Source organism: Lutjanus erythropterus, chromosome 19, assembly GCF_056507025.1.
Source record: "Lutjanus erythropterus isolate fLutEry1 chromosome 19, fLutEry1.hap2, whole genome shotgun sequence".
Classification (NCBI taxonomy): Eukaryota; Metazoa; Chordata; class Actinopteri; order Lutjaniformes; family Lutjanidae; genus Lutjanus; species Lutjanus erythropterus.
The window spans coordinates 12,339,256-12,364,293 of NC_139335.1; the positions used below are offsets into that span (position 1 = coordinate 12,339,256).

Genomic DNA, 25,038 nt, shown 5'->3' on the forward strand with positions numbered 1-25,038 from the left:
AAGCCAAACCAAGAGGTTTTAGGTGCTTAAACCTAACCAAGTTGTTATTGGTGCCTAAGCCAAACCTAACCAAGTTGTTATTGGTGCCTAAGCCAAACCAAGAAGTTTTTGTGCCAAAGGCAAACTAAGTAGTTTTTGTGCCTAAAACTAACTAAGTAGTTATTGGTGCCTAAGCCAAACCAAGTAGTGTTTGTTCCTAAACCTAACCAGGTTGTTATTGGTGCCTAAGCCAAACCAAGTAGTTTTTGTGCCTAAGCCAAACCAAGTAGTTTTTGTTCCTAAGCCAAACCAAGTAGTTTTCGTTCCTAAAACTAACCAAGTTGTTTTGGTGGCAAAGCCAAACTAAGTACTTATTGGTACCTACGTCAAACCAAGTAGTTTTTTTGTTTTGTTTTGTTTTGAAGTTATATTTTTGGGCTTTTCATGCCTTTATTTGATAGTACAGCTGAAGAGTAAACAGAAAAGTGGGTGAAGACAGAGGGGATGACCCGCAGCAAAGGGCCACAGGCAGGAGTCAAACCGGTGGCCACTGCAGAGGGCCGACAGCCTCCATACATGGGGCAGACACTCTTCCAACTGAGCTAAACAGCCACTCCAAACCAAGTAGTTTTTGTGCTTAAACCTAACCAAGTAGTTCTTGGTACCTAAACCAAACCAAGAGGTTTTGTGCCTAAACCAAACCAAGTTGACCAAAATTAAATGAAATTGTGTTAATCACATTGAAAAGGCTTTCTGGCCGCATCAGATACAACTGCTAAAGAATACCTTGTGCTTCAGTCTCAGATGCTGAGGTGTGGTGACAAATCGGCAGTATGTGACAAGTTGGGATAAGAACTCATTGGCAGTGTCATGTAGGGGCTTTTTTTTCTACCCACCAACTGTATCACTGTGCTAGATAGGTCAGTGGTGCTGATGTTACCACTCAGACGACACCATGAATGTTTATATCTCAGGTTGTCATGACATTGTCATGACAAGTGGTGGTTGTCATGTCAAGCTCTCATCCATGAGTAGATGCATGCTTTTCAATTTCAAATTCAAATAGCTTTATTGGCATGAAGCAAAGTATATATTATATTACAATATTTTTTGTTGAGATACGGTTTGTGCGTGTAGTTAGGGAGAAAGAAAAGAGTTCCTACATGACACTTCCCACAACATGGTCTGTAGTAATCAGGTCATGATTTCTGGAAAAAGATATTGCTTTTGTGCATTTTCAGCACCACAAGCCAGGATCATTTAGTTCCATCATATTCTTCAAGAGAAGAAAAATAAATGGAAATAACTGGAAAGGAAAAACTTTTGATTTGGGGGTGAACTGTCCCTTTTAGTAATTTTATTCTGTCATGTTTAATATAAAGGCACAAAGAGAGAAAAATATAAGGGGAAATAGAAGGACAAGAGCCTGCCATGACTGCCATGTGGGCAAAAACTAGTGTAAAAAATGATAACACACCCACTACCACCACCCAGTTTTCTTACAGTCTCATCATAAATAAGGAACTGAATGATTCATTCTGGAGTGAATTCATGTCAGAGTTTTTCACTCCTTCCTTCTCTCCCTGATAGTAAGTCTTTTTCCTTCTTTTTTTCTTATCTTTTGAGGTGAGTAGGAGGAAAAGGGCCAGCCCCATGATGTAGATACAATCTGGGCCTGCTATGTCTGCTTCATAACATCAGGGGAAAGTACCACTTGGATTCCTCTCTGTTCTATAGATACTCAGGGCACAGCAGAACACCGTCAGACATCAAAACTCCCTCATCACATGCACACAGTGAGCTCAGGAAGCGAACACACACTGTCACACACTGCGTTGGTGAACAGCAGAGGAAACTCAGGACCTGTACAGCCGTCAACTTTGTCTTCCTGTGCTCCCCAGGCCCAGTCCTCTCTGAGCTCTGCCGTCGGACTGACGATGCCACAGCCTACCCAGAATTCTCTACTCCATATCCTCCTGTTGTGGACCACCACCCTTTCAGTTGTCCAGGCTATTTTCATCATCCTCTTCTTCACTGTTGGACAACGTGATCTGGTGAGACTTCTTAAAATATCCTCGGACTGAATTTACAGATCTTACGGTCATTAATGATGAGATTCAAACTTATTGTTTTGCAAACTTATACAAGTTTTACCTTCCCCCATTACAGCCGAATCAACAGGATGTAAATCGTCTGCAAAGCACCTGTGTAGTGCATCTGTTCATACTTTATTTTACAGTACACTAATAAGACGTAACAAGCTGTACTGTACTCTGTACTATCTACTTAAAGTAGACAAAAGCTAGTAATATTCTCTAAAATAGACAGTATTAGACCCTAATTAGACTTTTATTAGTAATTAGGGACACATTTCATTTTAGTTTACAGTACAGTCTTATTGTAATGTAACCCAAAACACTAAGAAAGTTTAACAAGGGTCTAAAAACGGGAAATAATACATTTTAGTTTACAATACAGTTCTGTTGTAACATGTCCCTAATTATCCTCTAATAAAGTCTAATAAGGGTCTGATGGAAGGAAATAATGCACTTAAGTTTACACTACAGTTTGATTATAATGTGTCCAAAAATACACAGAGCACAGAAAGTTTAATAAGGGTCCAAAAAAAAGCAGTAACACACTTTAGTTTATAGCAAGTTCTGTGGTAACGGGTGTGGAATTACCCTCTAAGTAAGTCTAATAAGGATATAAAATAAGGGAAATAACACACTTTACTTTACAGTACAGTTCTGTTGTAATGTGTCCCTACTTACCCTCTAAGAACATCCAGTAAGAGTCTAATACCGTCCAATAAAGAACATATTATCTCTAGTTTGTGTTTAATAAGTACACCTTTGTACACGTTAAGTCTTACTGGTGTACTGTGAAATAAGGTGCAACCTTTTTAGTGGTTTTGGTAGTCACACAGCTGGTGAGAAAGACACCCCTGCCTGTGGTCTGCAGCTGGTTACCCCTGTCATCATGATAGCCAAACAGTGAAAGTTTTTGCATAGTTTTCAGATATCATACCAAGCAGCACAAGTATTCCAGCAGAACTGGAATTTATTCATAGCAAATATAAGTCTGGCATTGTGGTTGACTGCTATTTACATGTGTTTACTGTTTAATTAAATATTTTACAGGAGAATGCTTTTAATAGACAATGCGCTATATTAAAAAGTTTTATTCCAAATTACCAGTGCCATTTAGAGACCTTGCATGGCGTTATTGCACCGCCATCATTCATTCAGCGGCAGTTTTGTTTTTTAAAACCATCATGTAACATTTACTGTGAGCATATTTTGTGCTTCTGTTTTCCTTTCCAGTCTCAGATCAATAGCGCTGTAGCACTGCAATCCCAGGCAAACAATACACCTTCGGTAAGATAACCACAGCTTCAGAGTTTGTGCTTCTCCTGTTAACCTAACTGTATTCTCACAGTATGAACACAAATGTTGTTGTCATGTTGTCAGTGTATTTTTTTTTTTTTTTTTTGTTTTGTTTTGCAATCCCAGTATTCCAGACACACAAATCCTGCAGACCAGGCAAATCTGTTTATCTCAAATGACTTTCCTTCTAAGGTACTCATGTCAGACAGTCTAACCACTCTCCACTCTCCTCACGTCTTGGAGGAAGCACAGTGACGTCATTGCCACATTCGGGGAAATGCCACTAAACTAAACTAAACTGTTGTCTCTTCATTTTCCCTCTGAAGATAGTGCATGGTCTATTCTGTTCTCACGTTTAAGATGGAGGAACTAGTCACATCACCACGCTTAAAAAAATGTAGCCTTTGTGTAGCTGGTCTGTGTGTCACTTAACTGTCAGATTTCTTTACATTTTGAGATTAATCCATCTCTTCTTCTTTCAGCCTCCCACCTCTGACCACAAGGCCCCCTTTGGCCTAATGATCACCTATCAGGTTAATACAGGTAAATCTGTCTTATATTAAGGGAATATTTTTTTTTTTTAAGTGGGTTTGTATGAGGCAGTTATCCATTGTTGGTGTATTAGTTACAGTAGATATTAACTGGGATATGCCCAGTTTGGAGAAGCAGCAGGAGTACTGGTGTGTATTTAGAATATTTAGAGTATTTTCACTGCTTTACTTTGCCATTCAACAGCTTTTTCTGTCAGGAAAATGCCGTTACATAAGCCAAATGTCGCTCTCTCCTAAGCCACCAGACCCCTTTTTGCAAAAACAGCAAATTTACCTTGCAAGAATATGGGAGTTGCTGCTCGCATTGGTTTGTTTGTCTTTATTTATGACTTTGGTGTTTTAAAGGGTTAGTTCGGATCCACTGAAGTGACACAGTAACACAAACAAAGTCACAGATTGAGGCAGCAGTAGGTCAGCAACTCCCCTGTTCTGCAAGGTAAAATGACTGATTTTGACAGTGGAGCCTGGCTGCTTTTTTTAGTTTCTTACACCAGAACTCCTGCTGCTGATTGTATCAACCACCAACTACTGTAGGTAATACAATGACTATGACTAATCATATCTTCAGGCATTTCCTTTCTCAGAATGTATGACAAAGGCCGTAAAAACATGCACATATACGCATAGACACACAATGAGTCATGTCACCATTTACAAGCTGTTGGAAGTACAGTTAATGTCTTAGTCAGGGGGAGCATGTAATTTCATCACATGTAATTATATCAGTAATTACAGTACAGGCTGCATTTACAAGCATTTGCTTCAAATGTGAGTATCATTCAACATTCAGAGTACAGAATCCTAAAAAACAAACTCTAAGCTCTAAGCTAATAACACCATTTCTGTCACCCACAGACAATGACTCAATTAAATGGAAAGCAAAGACTCAAACTGAGAGCCTGATCTCAGAAACCGGAAAAGATCTGCAAATATACGAGGATGGATATTACTTTCTAAACCTTCAGGTGACACTGAAGAAATGTCCCACAAAACTGTGCAAAGTCAGTGTGAAATCATCCAACGCAGTTATCATGCAGGGTTGGATCAACACAAGCACATGCAGCACAGGCCCCCTGGGGAAAGTGGAGGTTTTGTCTGCAACAGACACCCTGGAGTTCACCATGGCAGACATATCAGCCAATGATGTTGATGATACTGAATATCTTACCTACCTGAATATCATCTACATGTCCAAACACTGACATAATAAATATATCTATATTTTAAATCTTTGGCACATTCCAGAGCACCTGTCCCTCTGCAGCAAAGCTGCTGATACAAAGATGGTAGAGTGTAAGTGACAGACAGACAGATCTCTGTCTTTGGCTTTGGATCAACACTTCTAAGGGACTTAGTCACAGAGCATGGATGAAAGAGCTGGAGTCAACATTGAAGAATGACTTTTACCCACAGGGTAAAAAAAAACAACTCACCCCGTTCAATTCTAATCTGCTAAAAAGAAAAGGCCACCCTAAAATAGAATTGACATTAATATGTTCAGTGTGTATACTATACAGCAGCTCAGGATTGGTTTAAAGTTGTCATCACTACAGGAGAAGACTTTCTTTCAAAGTCACAAAGTCAGCTGATTGTACAATAGAAATGACAGTGAAACAGTACAGGGTAGATTTGGGGGGGGATTTTCCCATTTCTGTTGCATAAATTAAAGTTGAATTGTTCTCATTGCTTCTCAAAAGATCAAAGAGAGCATTTTAGTCAGTGAAGCAGTGTGAACCAATCTTACTTGATTGTTTATTTATTTTTTCATTTTTTCTATTTTTTTATTTTTTGGGTTTAAACTTATGTAGTAGTTAATTGCAAGAATGTGTTATTCTGAAGTGCCTCATCTGTCAGCAGAACTGTGGTATTGGCACAGTTCCTATCTAGCTACTTGATTTATTTTTTGTTTTGAATTGTGAGGATAAAGTATTTATGTTTATTTTATTTATTGTTTGGCCTTAAAATATATACAGTACACAGATATGTAATGTATTTAACAAAATTATTTGGACATGCCAGTGAATCACCAATGAATGTATGTCACTGTGTGACAGTGTATGTCATTGTGTTTGATTGTTTGTTTGTTTGTTTGTTAAAAGGACAGTTCACCCCATAATCCAAGATACATATTCTTTCCCTGACCTGTCATGCTGTTTATCCACTTAGATTGTTTTGGTGTGAGTCCCTGACTTTTAGAGATATTGTCCATAGAGATGTCTGCCTTCTCTCCAATATAATGGGACTAAATGGCAGTCGTAGTGGCAAAAAAAAAAAAAAATCAAAACCAGTCCTATTACACTGGAAAGAAGACAGACATCTCTATGGACAATATCTCCAAAACACAGCAACTCATACCAAAAGATTATATATGGATAAAAATATGTATGTCTGATTTTGGGATGAACTGACCCTTTAATATATATGTATAGAGAGTCACAGGAATGTATTTACAGTTGTCTTTATTAATTGTTGTATTCATATATAAATAGAAATGATGATTTTGTTGGTAAGTGTTTAAAGTGACAGTTCACCTCGAAATCAAAAATACATATTTTTCTTCTTACCTGTAGTGCTACTTATCCATATATGTTGTTTTGTTGTCAGCTGCCGAGTTTTGGAGATATCGGCCAGAGGGATGTCTGTCCTCTCTCGATGATGGTGCTCGACTTGTGGTGGCCAAAGCACCAAAAATTATGTTGGAAAAATTTGACACCAGTGTGTCTTTTCAGAAATTATCACCTGGTTACTTTCTTTCCATGGTAGAATGTACTGAAACTGCTTTCTTTCTGCAGTAGACTCTACCAGAACTACCTTATTTCTACTAGAAACAAGTTCCTTCATGAAACTGCTCACAGCATGTGCTTTTTGGCGCTTTGAGCTATGGCTGATAACTCCAAAACTCCAAAGCAGTCAGGAAAATTTATAAAAATATGGACATGATTTATTTTGTTAGACATGCTGTTGACATGAATTTTCATGTGTTTTCACAGTCTGTAATCATTTAAACCAGAACCACTATTACATACATTATTATTCCATTTTCATAATCTAAATTTAAACCGAAAAGTGAAATGACTGAACCAACCTCCAAATTTCTTGCACTACTTGCATCACACATTGTGAAACGTGAAATCACGACTCAAAGTGGTTTATGCGGAGAGTTTCATGTGTAAAGAGAAGTTGAAAGAAATATTTGCTTTTGTCAGTGATTTTCACTTGTTTTAATGCAACGTGGAACTGCTTCTGTGTATTCATTAGTGTGATGATGCTTTTGTTCTGGTAACCTATAAACTTGTATCTTTACATCTAACTACATCGGCATAACTGCTGTCATGAGTATTATAATATAATTATAATACATTATAATAAAAGCTATGATTTCTTCAAACTGTTTATGATATTTGATGTGTTTAAATATGGAGCTTCACAAGGTGAATTAAAATTACAGTGATGAATTAGCAATTTTGGGTGTGAGTCATTTTTGAGACCCTGGATATGAAGTGAAAGTGAGAGGTCATGAATTAATGATGGGACCCCGCAGACACTGAGTCACTATTAGCTAGCTGCAGCGGGACCCTCCCTGCCAGTATGCTGTCGAAGAATAATCCCTCCCGACTCTGATGCAGCAAAACAAATAATCTACAATCTACCCAGAGATCCAAGAGTATGTCTACTGTCCTACATTACAACAAAACACGCTAAAGGTCACTGGAACATTTTAGTCATCATAGCCAAGACACATATTTTCCAAGTCAGTGAGGTTTTATTTGAAAATCAGTCTTTTTCCAAACCTCAGCCACAGAGTGCCAAAAGTGTTATCGCTCACTCTATTAGCTGTTCCCACCACAGCTTTCGATTACATTGAGGAGAGGTCCAAGATGTTGAATTCAAACGCAGATAGCAGACGTTCCCAGTCACCGCCCACTCTGTCTCATCTATTAGAGGCATCAGCATGTTTGTTTCTACCTTTGCTTTCCACCACCCTATGTCAAGGCAGTTGTATCCTTATACAGATGTCTGGCAGCTTCTGTGAAAACCCTCATTACCCTATTAAATCATTTCCACAAAAATGCCACGTTTTCAATGCTCAGTCATTGAACTACATGCTCAGAGAATGAAAGTAGTTGCTAGATAATGATCAACACATTATAGTGAATGATTTCCCCGAATTCAAGATGTATGAGATGATTTTTCGTAAAATGAAATTGCTTTCTAATATTTAGAAGCAACAGGTATGAATTTCCCATGTAAAAGATACTTTTCGGAAACTCGGCGGCAACGCTGAACCTCTGAATGCAATGCTTGCAGATAGTTAGGGTTGTTCCAATCCAATATCAGTATTGCACTGGCTCCAATACACCCTAAAACGCTGGATTGGGTATTGGCAAGTATGTGAGTCTGTGCATTAGCCCTGAAATACAACAGATTTTTTTTTACTTGAGCTAGGCAGTACAACAACGATAGCAATCATATCATATTAATACAGGATTAGCAGTATACAGCTGTTAAATAAGCGATAATGTTAAGTGAGCTGGTCATTTTTTACAAATTATTACAGTGGTTTGTTAAAAACTCAGTTCTGATTGCTTAGTTATTCTAAGGTCTGTTATTTCTGTAAAGCAGACTGTTGTTATGAAGAAGAGGTTGAACCTATGAAGAGCAAACTGTTGGTATGGATGCACTTCTGATCATAGACTCAGGAGGAGCTTTTTTAAATTGATACAATCATTTTTAAATCAATCTCTTGTGTCAAATTATTGATTTTTTTGATAAGCAGCTTTGCAATAAGCCTGTGTCACGGTCCTGCATCCCAATAATCGCAATAATGACCTGCTCACTGTACATTATCATGCTTATTGCATGGCTGCTTACTTTAACAAAATCAATAATTTGACACAAAACATAAATTTGAATTTTATTTATTTAAAAATGACCTTATTGGTCCTCCAGATTCTATGATCAGACTTGAATCCATAACAACGGTCTGTTATACAGAAATAACAAACCTTAGAATGCCGTAACTGACCAATCAGAATGATTAACAAAGCCATGTGATAAATAAAATAAATAAATAATGTGTGTGTGTGTGTGTATTTTTAATGCACTGTTATCAGATTGGTACTGTTAATATTGGCAAACATTTGGCTATCAGAGTCAGTATCAGCAGGGGGGAAAATGGTATCATAACGTCTCTACAGACATTCAAATGAGAGCACTCTCCTGTGACTCTTCCTCATCTAGAGATCAACACAAGGGGACAGTATTTAGCTGTGTGACTGTGTGCTGTGTATACCACGCATCTTTCAGTTTTGTTTTGGATAACAATGTCGCTCTGAGAAGCAAAGAAGAAAAAAGGCTTAGAAAATATAAATCATTTCCAAAGTTTCGTGTAAAAATTGTGACAGTGTCAGCACAATATCTGAGAGCGTACCCCTGCTTTATCAATGGAAAATGTTGGTTTTATAAATAGAAGTGTGAATTTGTTTAAGATTTGGCCAATGACTGAATTCTCTCATCCCACACATGTTCTAGATAAAAGTCATGTCTAGACAAAAGTGTGATGATGAGAGAAAAACCACCGCTGTGGATCCCAACCACGTAGCTGTTACAGCTCACCCCCTTTAGTTACTACAGTCTCTCACACCTCACAGGTCAGCCAGCGCTGGAAGAGTATGACTCACAAATCCATTGTGAAGCATTCATGAAAGCATGGGACATATATAAGCATATAAAACATCTGCGCCAAGGCCATCCATATGTTTTTATATACATTCAGACTATTCAGACTGGTTACTTTCAACTCAGGGTGTTTAACTGATTTGAACAGAATTTGTAGTACAAACCTGAGGGAAAATCATTTAACCTACACACCCACCGGTGTACGCACATACGCATGCACACACGCACATGCATGCACACACGCACACACATGCACACACACACACACACACAGTCCTGCTGTAGTTTTCATCAGCATCTGGGGTTGGAAAGTGAGTCAGGCAATCTGCTGACACCCCCTCCCTCCCTCCCAGCGGCCCCAACTACCACTTCCTCTACAGTTTACAAATATACAACCCCGTGGGTGTTTTCAAGAGCGGCTTCTTCGAACAGACACAGCTGAAGGGAAAGCATAACGGTGACTGCATGAGAGCTACAGAAGAGAAAGAAAGAAAAAGGCTTCACAGAATGACGAAGCAGGCTCATTGTTTGCACATGCATGTCAGCATGCTTGTTGTCATGGTGATGAAGGCGATCTATAGCATTACAGTAAATGAGCAATGTACTGAAAGAGTAAAGCTACTATTACGTCACTAAAATATTACTCAAATACAAGTAAAACTATTAGTTATTTAAAAAAAATAGTCAAGTAAAACTACAAATTACTCAGAATATTAGATGCCTTTAACCTTTGATGTCACAATTTATTTTACAGTACACAAATAAGACATAACAAGTTGTGCTTAGTATCAAATTAGATAAAAACTAGAAACAAAATGTTCTATATTCAACACTATTAGGCCCTTATTAGAGCGTAATTAGGGACACGTTACAACAGAACTGTACTGCAAACTGAAGTAAAATCACATGAAATCTGTTACTTCTCCATTTAAAAACAATATGTGACCCAGATTTACCAAGTACAGGCCACATATTGTTTTTAAAAGAGGAACTAGCAGATACTGTGAAAAGTGTGATTTTACTTAGGTTTACAGTACAGTTCTGTTACAATATGTCCATAATTACCCTCTAAAAAGTCTAATAAGGATCCAATAAAGTGTCTAATACAGAACACATGCCTAGTTTTTGAGCTTTTAACTTCTTATTAATGTACCATAAGGTGCATGGTGTGTAGTTAGGGTATAACTGTCTGTTCTAATAAAAAAAAAAAAAAAAAAATTTCTAATTTTGTTTAATTTTATTAAAGCACAGCTTGTTACATCTTATCAGTGTACTGTAAAATAAAGTCAGACCGCATTATCAGGTTTTATAGCAGGTCGTTTCTGTTTCTCCAAATCTTCAGTCTAAATTACTCTATTTGAAAAGTAACTAAGTAGATTACATAGTGTAATGCATACTTAAAGGAGTGTTGTGTTGGATTTAGTGGCATCTAGCGATGAGCCTCCAGATTGCAACAACCTCGTCTCTGTGTCCCTTTCCAAGTGTACAGGAGAACCTCCGGTGTCTGCACAACAACTTACTTACTTTCATGTAGTTATACGCTAATGAAAACATATTTATGAACATTACGTTCAATCTCTGCCATATACACTGAACTTTTAAGTAAGAGTGAAATTACAGATTTAAAAAAATACTCATAAAAGTACAACCCTAATTCAAATACTCAATTGAATTCAGTACAAAGGCAAGATATTTAATGTCCAAACAGATTTATTGTATTGTTTTTTGTAAATATACACCCATTCTGCATTTGATGCCTGCAACACATTTAAAAGAAGCTGACGCAGGGGCATGTATATTACTGTGTTACATCATCATTTCTCGTAACAACACAGCAAGCATTTGGGAAATGAGGACAAATTTTTTTGAGATTTTGAAAGTGAAATTTTTTCTCATTCTTGCTTCATATAAGCCGTCATTCACCCAGCAGTGCAGGGTCTACATGGTGGTATTTTGTGCTTTTTAATGCACCACACATTTTCAATGGGAGACGGGTTTGGACAGTCAGTCTAGTACCTAAACTCTTTTACTATGCAGAATGTGTCTTGGCATTGTCTTGCTGAAATGAACACGACACGACACCTCTGAAAGAAGACGTGGCAGCATATGTTGCTCCAAAACCATGATGCCATGGGGACTAACATGCCCCCATACCATCACAGATGCTGACTTTTGAATTTTAAGTTCAAGTGTTGGTCCTTTTCCTCTTTAGCCTGGAGGACACGACATCCATGATACCCAAAAACAGCCTGAAAAGTGGACTCATCAGATCTCAGCACACTCTTTCACTCTGGTTATTGTGTTATTGAATGTTATTGATAAATGGCTTCCACTTTGCATGATAGTCTTAACTTGCATTTGTAGATGCAGCAACAAACTGTGTTCGCAGATGATATTTTATTATAAAGGATTGTTTATTATTATTTAGTTTTTTTTAATGCAGTGCCATCTGAAAGGTCAGAGGTTGAAAGGTTTTCAGCCTTGCCCCTTATGTGCAGAGATTTCCCTTGATTCTCTGACATTTTTAAATGTTTTATGGATTGTAGATGGTGAAATCCCTACATTTCACTCACAGTTTTGTGTTGAGAAACGTTCTCAAGCTGCTGGACTACTTGCCCATGTACTTTTCTCACAAGCTGGTGAACCTTGCCCCATCCATGCTTGTGAATGACTGAGCCTTTCGAGGACATACCTTTAATACCCAATCATTACCATTTAACCTGTTTACCTGTTGAATGTTCCAAACAGGTGTTTAATAAAGTTAATTGGTTCGAGCAATCTTGTCTTTGTACTGTATTCAGGTTAATACAAGTTGAAATGTTTTTGCAAATCATAGCATTATGGTTTCATTTACATTTTACACAATGTCCCAACTTTTTGGGAATTGGGTTTGTACAAATATCACCAAAAAGAAAACATGCTGTACTGCAAAACCAGTAATGTAGCAGATATAGATGAGATGTTCTGTATCACTGTGGCACTGAAAAAGTACTTGCCTGAACTGTCTGTTATGTGGTTGGACTAAGTGGGTGAAACAGCTACTGAGACCCCACTGTGACTTCAGCACAGCCACACCAGGAAGTTACCACAGTTAAATAGCTCAGCTACGTGACATCCTGAAGACAGGTCAACCAACAAACAAGACTTTTTAAATCATTTTCTGTTTATTTAATTGTTTCATATACATTATTGAAGATAAATATAGTAGCATTAAAGCAGTTATATAATTCATTCTACCCGTAGAGGAACAAATAAATAGTGTGCGTTGCAGCAACAATACAGAGAAAAGTATAAGGTTACAGTTTGTATGTTTATAATTTTAGCATGAACAATATATATACGGTTATACTGAGCAAGAACATGAAGATGAGAAATACTGAACAATGTGTCAAGTTTTTATATGAAAAAAAATCCATTTTATCACATTACAAAGATTAAGTTTAAAGTGTACAAATACAGTAAGAATATAAAAAGTCCCTGATTTTTGTTACACTGTCCAGCATAATTAAAACATTTCAGTTTCACCCCCCAAAATGAAAGTCACCAGCACAGTCCTGACCTGCTTTTTCAGTTATTTAATCCTCAAGAAGTTTCCACTATCCACTTTTATTCACTCATACCCCCAATTTTTCAGCTTCATGGTGAAATATCAATGTGATATTTATATCATATATGCACCAAATACGTTCTCATAGGGTCTGTGTCGCAAAACCTTTGCGGCATTGTTCACTTTTACAAAAATGGCATCACCCTCGTAGAAGTGAAACACTCCACCCAGGTAACTGTTGGATTGAATTTTGTGCTCTTTGAATGGCCTTGAGTATTTTTTGGATATCAGTAGAGGAATACTTTTACCATCGTACCGTTTAGTTTCCCAGTGAACACAGTGACGAAATGGTCCGGTGGCGTCGAATGAAACCTTAGAATAGACATAGTAATAGCCCTCCTTCTGGATGACAAGACTTCCATTTTTGTAACCCATCTCGTAGAGGAGAGGTTCTGCAACCATGCTCCATGCCATGATTTCATTCTCATGATGTACATCTTGTCCATCTAGAACAAAAACAGCAACAATGTGAGATCTTATTCTTTTAAAACAAGGGATTTAAAACTACAAAAACATCATAAGCATGTCTTATGCTCAGACCACATGATTGCCCACCTCACAGTTTGAGAACTGCACACTAAAAAGAAATGTTTTGGCTCAACAAAAAAAAAAAAAATCAGTGCAACAGTTTGCATCAATCTTTTAGAATTATGACAACTTCTAGTAAAATTAATTTCAGCCAAAATAAGGTTAGTGCGTGGGGGAGGGGACTTCAAATACTGAACTCAAGTTGGAGAAAAATTAAGTAATCAAAACAATTTTTTACTCAATTAACGCAGAAATTTGAGCTTATTAGGTTGATATAAGCCATGCATTCATTTAGGTGGTAGAAATAGTCTGCTGAATGTGTGAGTGTAAGTGAGCGTGAGCCTTTATTTTACTTGAAATAGCTATGCCAATATACGTGGTTTATTTTCTGCTTTGGTAATAAACTGAAGACTGTGGTAATGGAAAGGACGTCAACACAGGTCTCACCTGTCAGATGTGCAACCGGTTTGGAAGGATGAACCTCGGGACTGGGCCGCTCAGTGGGAGGAGTAACATCTTTACCTGTGTGAAGACCAGACATGATGTTTCTGACGTGGATTAAGTAACTGAAGATATTTATTGATTGACCTTTCCTAAGTCTCGTGCATCTTAAGTTAACTAATGATAAAAAAGAAAATGTAGCCAACTAGCTAGTGGGACTTTGAAAGGATCGGTTGTGTCTGCGTGATAGATTAAAGTTAACATGTCAAAATGTTGAGAGACCTGTAAAAACAACATATATTTACATCTTAAATTAGTTTACTAATCTACACCTATCATTAGCCAGCTAGTTTACCTCCATTTAGCTACCTAGCTAGCATTTTACTAACAGGAGATAACCTAAAATGTAATGTGTTGTTTTTACAGGAAAAAAGAAAGTTGACTAAAGGACCAAGCTGTTATTGGAGCAGAGAAAAAAAAAAGGGGCGGGACTTAGGAACTCAACCGAGTAAACAGTGCTGAGACATACCTGCAGTGAGCTTAGAAGACGATGCAGATTCAACCTGTATCGGAAATAAAATAGTATAAATTATTAAGAAATTTGTGTGTGAACATGCACATGCAAACAAAGTTGTGTCAGTTTTCTTTGAAATGTAGTCAGTTATTGACTACAAATTACATGGCAATTTTCTAATAATGTAATCCATTAGATCACAAAATAATAATGTAATCTAAATACTTTCGGATTACTTCAAAATAAGGCATAGAAAGTAATCAACCCTAAACTAAAAAAGTGGATGAACCCCCGAAAATTAGAGTTCCAAAAGTTTTCTATTTTCTCTTTAAACAAATCAAAACATTTTCAGTGTAAATAAAATGTATTTGAGTTCTTTTTCCACCACAAAATGGAGCATTTGTCTGAGAAACCCCCATATGTCAGATGCACTATTCATGCATTAAAAAAACATTCATTATCATAAAAAAGTTTCATAATTTTAAAATGCCCATATTTTAAAAATGTAAGCAAAATGTAAGCAAGTAATCCCTAACAATGTAACGAATCTAATTATGCATTTTTTTTTTCAAATGTAATTTGGGCTGATTATACGCAGTTTTTTAAAATCTGATTACATAATCCTGATAACAAGGAATCCATTACTACCCAAACCTGCATGCAAATGTACAACACATGCAATCGTCATGGGTAGATATGTAACCAAGTTATGAAAATAAGATATAAAAAACTATGACCTCGCTAAATGTATGCAGATCTTTACAAATTTTTCCACATCATAAAATCTGAATTGTGTTTTTTGATTGTTTTTATTTGTTTCAGTGGTGTTATCTTTCTGGAGAACCAATTTTCTGTTTGTTTCTTGCTGTAGAACAAAGTAGGACAGGTCTGTATTTCTGGTAATGAGCAAAAGGTAGATCAAAAATGTTTTACAGGAAACAGACCTCTTCCTCTCCGCCGTCCCTTGTTTGTATGTACTCTTGTTTGCTGAAATGTGTCAAACCAAGGCGCCAAGTACCAACACCCCCCCCCCCCCCCCCCCCCCCCCCAACCACCACATACCCAAACCCGTGACTACTGCCCTCCCGCAGAGCATCAGAGGAAGTTGACTCACAGTTATACACAGAACGCAATGGCCAACCTCCATCATGGAGCATAAGGTCTGCATGCCTCTGACCCCCGGGGACGTCAATGAACTTCTCCGTAAATGGGCTGGACTTTAATGTACTTCTCTATCTGTACTCCACTCTCTTCCCCATAATAGTGAAATTATTTCACTGTCAGCAGTTTTGGGAGAAAAACAATCATTCATATGATCAGAGCAAATGTCAGTTTCTATGACATGAGTTCTTTGGTGTGTACCTTCGCTGAATAACCGTAAAGGAAGCAGTTCCGCACTCGTACCACGTGAAAATGTGTCTGTGAAATGTATTTGTTAAAACGTTATGTAAACAGTGGTCACCAGTGGTTTCCACCTTGTATTGTTTATTTAAAACTCACAATTTTGAAATTTCACAATTCTGAAGTAACTTTATGACACAGCACATTAAGTGTGCTGCTGTCATAATATGGCATGAAGTCACTATACATTCCAATTTTTTTGACTGATTTTTGTATTTTGCTGAGATTTTACCTTAATTGTACCAATACATATGCAATTCACTTCCAGTAATTAAATTTGCGTATAAAAATATTAAAGTTATTACAAGGAACTTTCATATATGGTTGATATTGGATCCCCTTGTGGACAAAACTTGTAGTGTTTCAAAGATTAGACCCACAAAAAAATAACAAAAAAATAAAATTATCTAAAGAAATATCTCCTCGTGCTTCTTTTTAACTGACTAATGTACTACTCACTAACTTTGCCTAAGAAAATTTAGTTTGTTTCAACTGATTTCTACTAGAATCTAACCTGGCGGCAGGAATTAAGAACAACCACAGAGAATTAGCAAATCTTCTTGTGGATAGTTGCTCATGTAGGTTGTAGGCACCAGTAATAAAATGACAGTGTTTCATAATGAATTAAAAGCTTGTGGTTTCCTATGTTGAAATTTTTAGTCACATTCTGAAAACCAACACATGAATTTCTGTTTTCATGGTCTTTCAAGATGTTGCTTTATGTTCAAAGATTTCTAAGTTTTGTATTTTGCTATCTTTGTCTTGAAACTTTACCTTGATAGTACCGATATGTATGGAATTCACTTCAAGACATTACATTTGTGCATGAAAATATATATTATAGACAAAAACACAAGACAAGAGCGTTGAGTTCAGAGCTGGGTTCTTCAAACTTTACTCGTAAAAGTAAAGAAAAAAATTGGGGGGCTAAAAATGAAAACGGAAATCTGTCCGGAGCTGCAACTGTTAAATCTTCTTTTGAGATTTCTCTTTTTTGGAATTAGCATCCATAGCTAGACTAGGGAGACTCTAAACTAATCACCAGGAAAATTTGGTTTATAGGTTACACAATTTTACAATTGGAGGATGTAAGAATCACTTTAGGTCTACAAGAATTATTAATGAAAATTAAAATGTAAAAAAAAAAAAATACTGTTTTTCATTTCCATGTAATTTTTTTCAAACTTACAGAGATGCAAAACAGCCACACGTGGCTCCAGAACTGACGGTTGCTGACCCCAGTTTAGAGTAACAGAAACTAAGAAAGGGAAAACTGTAAAGAAATAGTCAAAAAAAGAAAAAAAAAGAATAGAAAAGTGAAAGTGAGAATAAGGTGTTAAAGCTGATATGACGAAAGTGAGATTCAAAAGGAAATTTAAAGAAACAGTAAAAGAAGCATGTTGACTCTTGGTTGATAAGAAGTCACAGGATGAAACTGTGAAAGGTGTTGTAAGCAGGGAGGCAGACTCACAGGTCTGATACTCACGGGTTTGGGTTGGTAGAGACGGTAGATGAAGCAAGCTTCTATGGCCATGCCGCACAACGCCACGCTCACCAACAGGAACAGGAGGGTCTGTGCTGCCCCAGCACGCTGTCGGCCCACGCTAGGCTTGGGTGGCAGTGCAGGCCGGGTGGCGTGGCTGTCCACCACAAACACAGAGGGATGTCCACCCTCGGCCATATCTACAGTGCTCTCTCTGTCTGACTGAAAAATGATTCAGTGTAGAAATGTCCTCCAGAAGCTGTCAAAGGTTACCGCTTCAGTGGGGTCACAGAGACAGAGACTTGAGAGAAAGAGACGTGTGGAAAAAGTAGCAAAATGGGTGGGCTCACTTGTGGTTGGTTCAAGTGGAGACGAGCAGTCAAGAGCAGACTCAGACAGAGAGATCTTGAGTTATATCACCAAAGCATCTTTTAAGGCTCTAAGAGATGCACCATTCTGCAAACATCAAAACCATACTGTGGCTCATGTGAGTTTCAAAGCTGCAGAACCTGACAGTCAATCAATTGTGAAGCCTGAGCGTGTAAGGCGACATCACTCAGTGGGGGATCAAGCATAAAATGCATTTTAACCTCCCCTTTACACCCTCCCACTTCACTGTGATAGCAATGTTGAAATACCTCTCCATTCACACTTCCTCTCTTGCAAGCACTCTCTCTGTGGCTTGTCTTACAGCATTGACCAAAACGGAGTTTATGATTCAATTCTCAACCACTTGTCACTTTCCTTTCCACGCATCCCGTTGTGCTTTGTTGCAAGAGATAGACTAGGGTTGCGTGGCCCTGACTAGGGTGACCTGGTATCACACTTTTGGTGGGATTGTACAGTATTTTTATAACTTGTTCCATCTTCCCACATTTTGAAATGATGTGCCACACTTTGATTGGCTCTAGTCTCCAAAGGTCAAACCACTAAGATATATGGGATACGGGTAAAATTGGGCTCCCCCTAAAAGTACTTGCCAACCAGGAGACTCACGATTTCATCGCCCTTTCCCTATTTCCTACCAGGGTCACAATTTTCTAGTAATTCTCCTAAATTTAATTTCAATTTCACAAAATTTCTTTTGTTTTCATGATCACATCCTGTTTCTGGCACTGCACAGTGTCTATAAACCCTCAGACTCCAAAGGTCTACTGTTTCCACACAGATGACTATACAGATACACCAAACCACACTCTCTGGAAAGATGAATTCTTGTTTCATGAGGAAAGTTTTAAGGGATTTAGTAAAATCTACCCCGTCAATTGTCTTTCAGGGGCAGGGCAAAAAATAAAAGAATCAAAGAAAACTGATGACTATTAGGTTATGCCGGTTCACAACAGAGGGGCTACTTATTCTGTCGTCTTTTACAAGAATTAAAAGTAAAATTAGAAGTATTAAACATAAAATTGCAGTGTACTTATTATTATTATTTTTTTTTTCATTGGTTAAAAATCACAAAACGCAGGAAACAAAGCAGCTTCAACAAACACAAAGTACTTATCTTTTGTCTATTGTGTGCTACCCAGAGGACAAAGCGTGAGAAAGAAATGTTTGTTTTCTAAGTTAAATAGACATCAAAATGTTAGACTCCTCATCACTGGTAACGTGTCCCACATTGTTCCACACAAACATACTCTTTGTCACACCTTTGGTTTGTTGGGACCTGATCAAACTAACCAAATAAATAAATACTGAAGCCTCCAGACCCCTTGACCTTTAGGCCGAGGTGAAAGAGCAGGTTTAGACCACTATATGTTTGGTAAACTAACAGAGGATGTGTTTTAATGCTATATGTGTTCCCCTGGACATGTTTAAAGCCATTAATTGAGGTCCTAAGACAGCTCTCCCTTCCTAAGTCCCACCCCTTTTTGCTCTGTGCTCCAATAACAGTTGAACAAGCTTGTTACCTGGCAGAACCTCTGTCAGCTTTCTTCTTTCCAGCTTTCTGTGCTTATTCTTATGAAAAAATATGATGATGACTTCAATACAAGTCTAGTCTACACAAAACCTACTGCCTCCACTGCTTAACTGCTGTTGAGATGTGCACCTAACTAGTAGTGATTTGTTCAGTCATTTCAGCGGAAATGAGTAGAGTATGTGTGCGTACTGATAATTACTACATACTGACTATTTAAATCACTGCATGATTATTACATCAGTCTCACTGTTAGCTTTTGGGAAATGACCTCATAAAAATTCCTTCATACTTATCAGATAATTACTACACAGTGCCTACACATTTACTGCAGTACTCCTTCACAAACCCTTTTGAATTATGATTGAAAAATGACACAACTACAACAATTTGCCTATTCAGTATATATTATAGTCAAAAGAAAAGAGCTTTGTTCCTGAAAATCTTGAATCCTGATGAAAAATGTGAATTCATATATATTTTTAACATGTATTACACAGTATTTCATCACTTAAACAACACAATCAAAGTCGAACTATAATGTAAAATTTTGAAGTACATTAATATCGCCATCCTAAAAGGTACCTTACTTTACCAGTTACTGAAGCCGATGTGTAACAGCATCAATCTTATTATCCATGCCGTCACTGTCAGCAGATAACAGCAGGTATGATGTCAAGAAGGGAACCCCAGACCAGCAGGATCCATCATGAGTGAACATTTTAACCAAAACCGTGAAAAATCCTGTGAGAGTCTCGTAGATTTTGGGTTTCTTCGGGACACAACCAGCAGACACCAAGACTGACGGACGCAACGTGCCACCGCAGTAATGGTGGCGCCGCTAGACAGCAGAACACACAAAGCAGCCGCCGGATTCATCTATTGAAAGTTTTGAGCCCTCTTTCTTTTTTTGGCTGAAACTCATGTGCTTGACACCTCTATTTACTTAAAAAATATAGTTACAGTTACCTTTTTAGAGCAAGTTGGTTAAAAGTTTGTCATGTTTCATCAATCACACAAAAACAACCAATGACTATAGTTACTATGTAGTTATAACCACATACACAACCAAATAGCAAAGAACTGCACTGATCACTACTTAAAGTATGTGTAGTCTTGCTGTAGTGTTGAGACTATATATTCATTAAATAAGTGGTAGTACATCTACATGCTTACTATTTAAAAACCTGTGCAGTAAAGCAGTAGTGGTTTGACCTCTTATTCAACCAACCAATACCAAGTTGCAAAACTCTTTAATGGTTCACCACTGGAAATGCAACTGCTTCGCTACAGAGCTTCACTGGTGTCTCATGAGTAGTACAGAAACTGTACATTCGCTGCACAGTTCCTGCATGTCACTTCATAAACACTGCTACACAAATAGGTTTTGTGTAGGATTACGGGGATTACGTCACAAAGGTGCAATACACAAAGCAAGTCTCAAGTCTTAATCTTCAGGTCTCAAGCAATTCTTACTGTGGTGAGAATCAAGCAAGTCAAGTCGAGTCCCTGCTACAAGTCAAGCAAATTAAGTCATTGCTCAGGTCAGGTAAGTCACAAGACAAGTCATACAAGATTGTGGTGATCACAATGGTGATACATTATGTCTTATCAATAAAAATTCATAATTGATTCAAAGACAAGTTTTTCATAGCTAAAACTTAATGTTAGCTTTCTAGCCCCTCCATGATTTTGAATTGACTTGCTTGTCTACCATATTTTTTAGGTTGCCAGGTTTGTGCGTGATAAGTGAAATAACAGTTTACATCATTATATTATATTATATTATATTATATTATATTATATTATATTATATTATATTATATTATATTATATGACTGTAGATGGATAGAGTAAAAACACAATGCTACTGGCTGCTTGATCTGAATAATGTCATAATGTGGCTCTAAATGTATACCCTAATAAGGGATCAAATAATGAACCTTGCCATCTTACAGAATAAGGAACAAAAGTATTAAGGACTTCATTGTAAAGCTCATTCATGATGAGTTACTGAATGAAATGCTGAATGTGTCATGAATTCATGTTATTTAATCCTTAGCCATTTTTCATTCACTGGAAAAGTCTGTTGCAGTGTTTCCAAAACTTTTTCTGGCATTCTTCAGAAGCTAAAAATAAGTTCCCACCCAGCCGACAATTCTTATCAATCATTAATGATAACTGTAGGACTGAAAAAAAAGGGATTCAAGGTGAATTTTAGTGAAATAAAGCTCAGCATGACAGCATCAGGAAACCCATGTTTGGTTATTCCCTCAATCATATTAATTCAGCTTAGTTTCTCCCCTGGACATCAACCACCTGCAGTGGCTCTACACCCCTCAGAGAACCTCAGATATATTGGAACACATAAACATGTTGACATTATCGAACAGGGGTCATTTTCAAGTCTTCTCTTGTTTGTCAGTATCTGGAGCTGCTTAGTCAGCAGCAGTTGTCTCATGGCTAATGTTAGCTGCGTCAGCCTCACCCTCTGTGCTTCCGACGGTGGTTTCTGAGGTGGAGAGAATGTCAGAGTCTCATGAAGTTGCAAAATGATCCATTGTGACTCACAGGAATGTCTGTACATCTGGCATCATAATACAGCTCATTGGCCAATATGCTTTAATAATACATGGCTAACTAGGTTGCTGTTGTGGATAGGAGCCATGCAGTGATTTAGCAGGTTAGCTAGCTCACATGATTTTGCTGTTGTTTTTCAAGAACAGGACATTTATATGTTGGATTCATGTTAAGTTGTACTTTCAGGCATTTTAACTTTTGGAAAGTGAAAGCTTTCAAAGAATTATCAAACAATAATTTGGTGCCCTCCCTGCAGTAACTCTGAGGTCCCCCCTACAGACTGCACACCCCCTGTTGAAGACCCAAGTTCTAGAATAACACATGAGCTCTTTAAGTAGGTGTGTGCTAAACCGTTTGAGGCATGACATAGAGGTGAATAACCACTTGATGCAAAGAGGAGCGTGGTTGGCTCTGAAAATCCTGAAATTGAAAGTTGGTGGGTGGGTGGCTCAGTTGGTAGAGCGAGCGTGCCATGTGCTGAGGCTAACGGTACTCTGTGGCGGCCGTGGGTTCAGCTCCTGCCTGTGTTCTCCGGCTCTCTCTCTCACTTTGCTGTCATGTCTTCAGCTGTTCGATCAGTAAAGGAATAAAAGCCCACCAGAAATATTTTTTAATTCTGGTAATGAGTAACAATGTTTCCCAACTGCCCACATATATATGAGCGATGTCACAGTAGTGCAGTTGAGATTCCTCCATTTGTAGATGAGTAAATTATGTGTCTGAGTTATTTATTCATAATTAATGTCATTTTCCTATATCAGCCTTGTTCCTATATAGTTGGGGGACAGTTTACTTACTTATAACTCCAGAAGTTTTCCTTCCAAGCCCCGTCCTTTTTGAGAATATTCCTATACAAAGGCTGCTGTGGATCAAATAAAAAGTGCAACTTCTTCTCAACCACATTAATTAGTTTCTCATCCTCTTTTTTGACTCCTTTGATGAAAGGAAACAGAAACTTCAAAGATGAAACATAAGTTTTAACCAGATAAAAAAGGTTGGAGGTGCGTGACACTTTGCTTAAATAGAGCCAGGGAGGATGATTTTCCAAGCAAGCGACATGTGTTGAGCAGGTTAGGACGTCCTCTTTTAAGAAAACAGAGGCAATCAGCAGTTTGTTTGCTCACTCATGCGCATCACCTTGATTTAGGAAGTGATGTGAGCTTTGACAGCTGTGCTCTTTAATGTTGCTGTGGTAACAAGTTGGCTTGCAGATGCTCTACATGCTCCCCTGCACATATATGAGGCAATTTATTGAATTGGGAGTTTATGGTAACATGAAATAATGCAAAATGTCATGAATTTGTGTTACTCACCATTACAAAATAATGAAGTCACTAGGGTTTTTCACACTGCATATTCTTAGCCCAGGGCAGTCCTTAGCCCCTCTACAAGCACTGGGTTAAATGTCTATTGGAACATGTGACTGTTTATATTCTAGAACAGGGGTCTTCAAAGTTTTTCAGGCCACGGACCCCTAAGGTGATGCACTGAACATTTTCAGGTCTCCTCTTGTTTGCTTTTTCCAGGAGCTGCTAAGTCAGCAGCAGTTGTAGCATGAGTAATGTTAGTGTCGGCCTCTGTGACAGTTGTTTCTGAGGTGGAGGAGACGTAAGAGTCTCTTGCTCATGAAGTTAGAAAAAGATCCACTGTGACTCACAAAAGTGTGTGTACACCTAGGCTAATAATACAGATAATCTCTAATTCTTGGCTAACTAGGTCACTGTTGTGGAGTGGAGCCACGCAGTGAGGTTAGCTGCGAATATTTGCTAATAATATGTTGGATTCGTGTTAATGGTAATCTTTTTTTACAGCAGTAACTCAGAGGATCCCTTGTTGAGTCAATTTTTAAGTTACTAATCCCACGATCTCAGGGTTAACCTTGCTCCAGACCAGGGCCAGCAAGCCGTAGACTAAAGTTTGGAATTACAGAAGCAAATCCTCACTAACTTTAGGGATCCTATCCAATTTTACTTTAGGTTAGGAAATCTTGAGTACTCAATCCAACATCAAGAATCAACTTTCATGTCTGTTACAGAGTAACAGTACTTACTTTTCTCATCTCGATGAGCTAAACAACTTTGTAACTGTTGGGTTTTCTCACTGAAACATTCAAGATGTAGTGGGAACAATGATAGGTACTCAATTTCAAGTCAGAGGTTTTGATAACATCTGTAGAGAAACCTAAAGATGTTAACAGTTGGGGAAATTTACATTAATGCTAGCCTAAGAAAGATAACAGAAAGAGAGTTGGCAGAGAAAGAGAGATAGCAGACAAAGGCTGCACCTTATCCAGCATTCACTGTGTAAAACAAACAAACAAAAAAAAGAGCAGCAATACAGATTAATAGGTTATTCTATTGTGAAGAGAGTTTGTGTTATAAACATTTACATTCTTAAGTTTAGATAGGAACTTTGACTTGGGAAATATTCATCTGCTGTGGCTTTTCCCCCTAAATCAGTTCCTATGAGTAATTGTTACCAAACAGGTAGGATCTGCAGGTTAGAATATATGACCTCTGGACTAAGTTCAGCATAAAAAGCCCTGAGTTTGCATGATTATATATTACTAAATGGATCATCATATAATGTTTTTTTTAATCACAGTTATTTTTATATAAAGAGTCATGGATTAGTTAGTTTAACTTTAATTGCTGAAGTATCTTTGTGTTGTTCACTTCCTCAAATGAAAGTCTTCATCGATGATATCAAGGCTGAATGTCTGCTTTTTCCTGTTTTTACTCATACCATAGCTCCCCCTACAGAATACAAGAGGACATGCAGTACAGCATTTGATTGAGGGAGGGAAGGATAATTTGCTTGGGTAAAAGTAAGAACAAACTGTATGAGATGTGATAAAAACCAGCAGAAACAGGCCTTCATACTGCAGGTGTCATCAGGCATCATAAAAGCGGACTACTACATGATGAGCAGTTTGCACCTTGTTGCCACTCCTCAGTTTTGCATGTGG

General features: G+C 37.7%; 2 protein-coding genes across 2 annotated transcripts; one reads left to right on the forward strand and one right to left on the reverse strand.

Moving 5' to 3' along the window:
* Positions 1-1,566: 1,566 nt before the first annotated feature.
* Positions 1,567-7,364, forward strand: tnfsf18 (TNF superfamily member 18). The gene is made up of 4 exons (XM_084744184.1): positions 1,567-2,033; positions 3,306-3,359; positions 3,851-3,911; positions 4,775-7,364. The coding sequence occupies exons 1-4, from the start codon at positions 1,767-1,769 to the stop codon at positions 5,119-5,121; spliced, it is 729 nt and encodes a 242-aa protein (XP_084600310.1). The 5' UTR covers positions 1,567-1,766; the 3' UTR covers positions 5,122-7,364.
* A 5,379-nt stretch (positions 7,365-12,743) lies between these two features.
* On the reverse strand, positions 12,744-18,154 carry tnfsf14a (TNF superfamily member 14a). The gene is made up of 4 exons (XM_084745180.1): positions 17,576-18,154; positions 14,704-14,737; positions 14,181-14,255; positions 12,744-13,651 (listed from the first exon to the last, which is right to left on the reverse strand). Exons 1-4 carry the CDS (start codon positions 17,768-17,770, stop codon positions 13,260-13,262), a joined length of 696 nt encoding a protein of 231 aa, XP_084601306.1. The 5' UTR covers positions 17,771-18,154; the 3' UTR covers positions 12,744-13,259.
* Between the last annotated feature and the right edge of the window lie 6,884 nt (positions 18,155-25,038).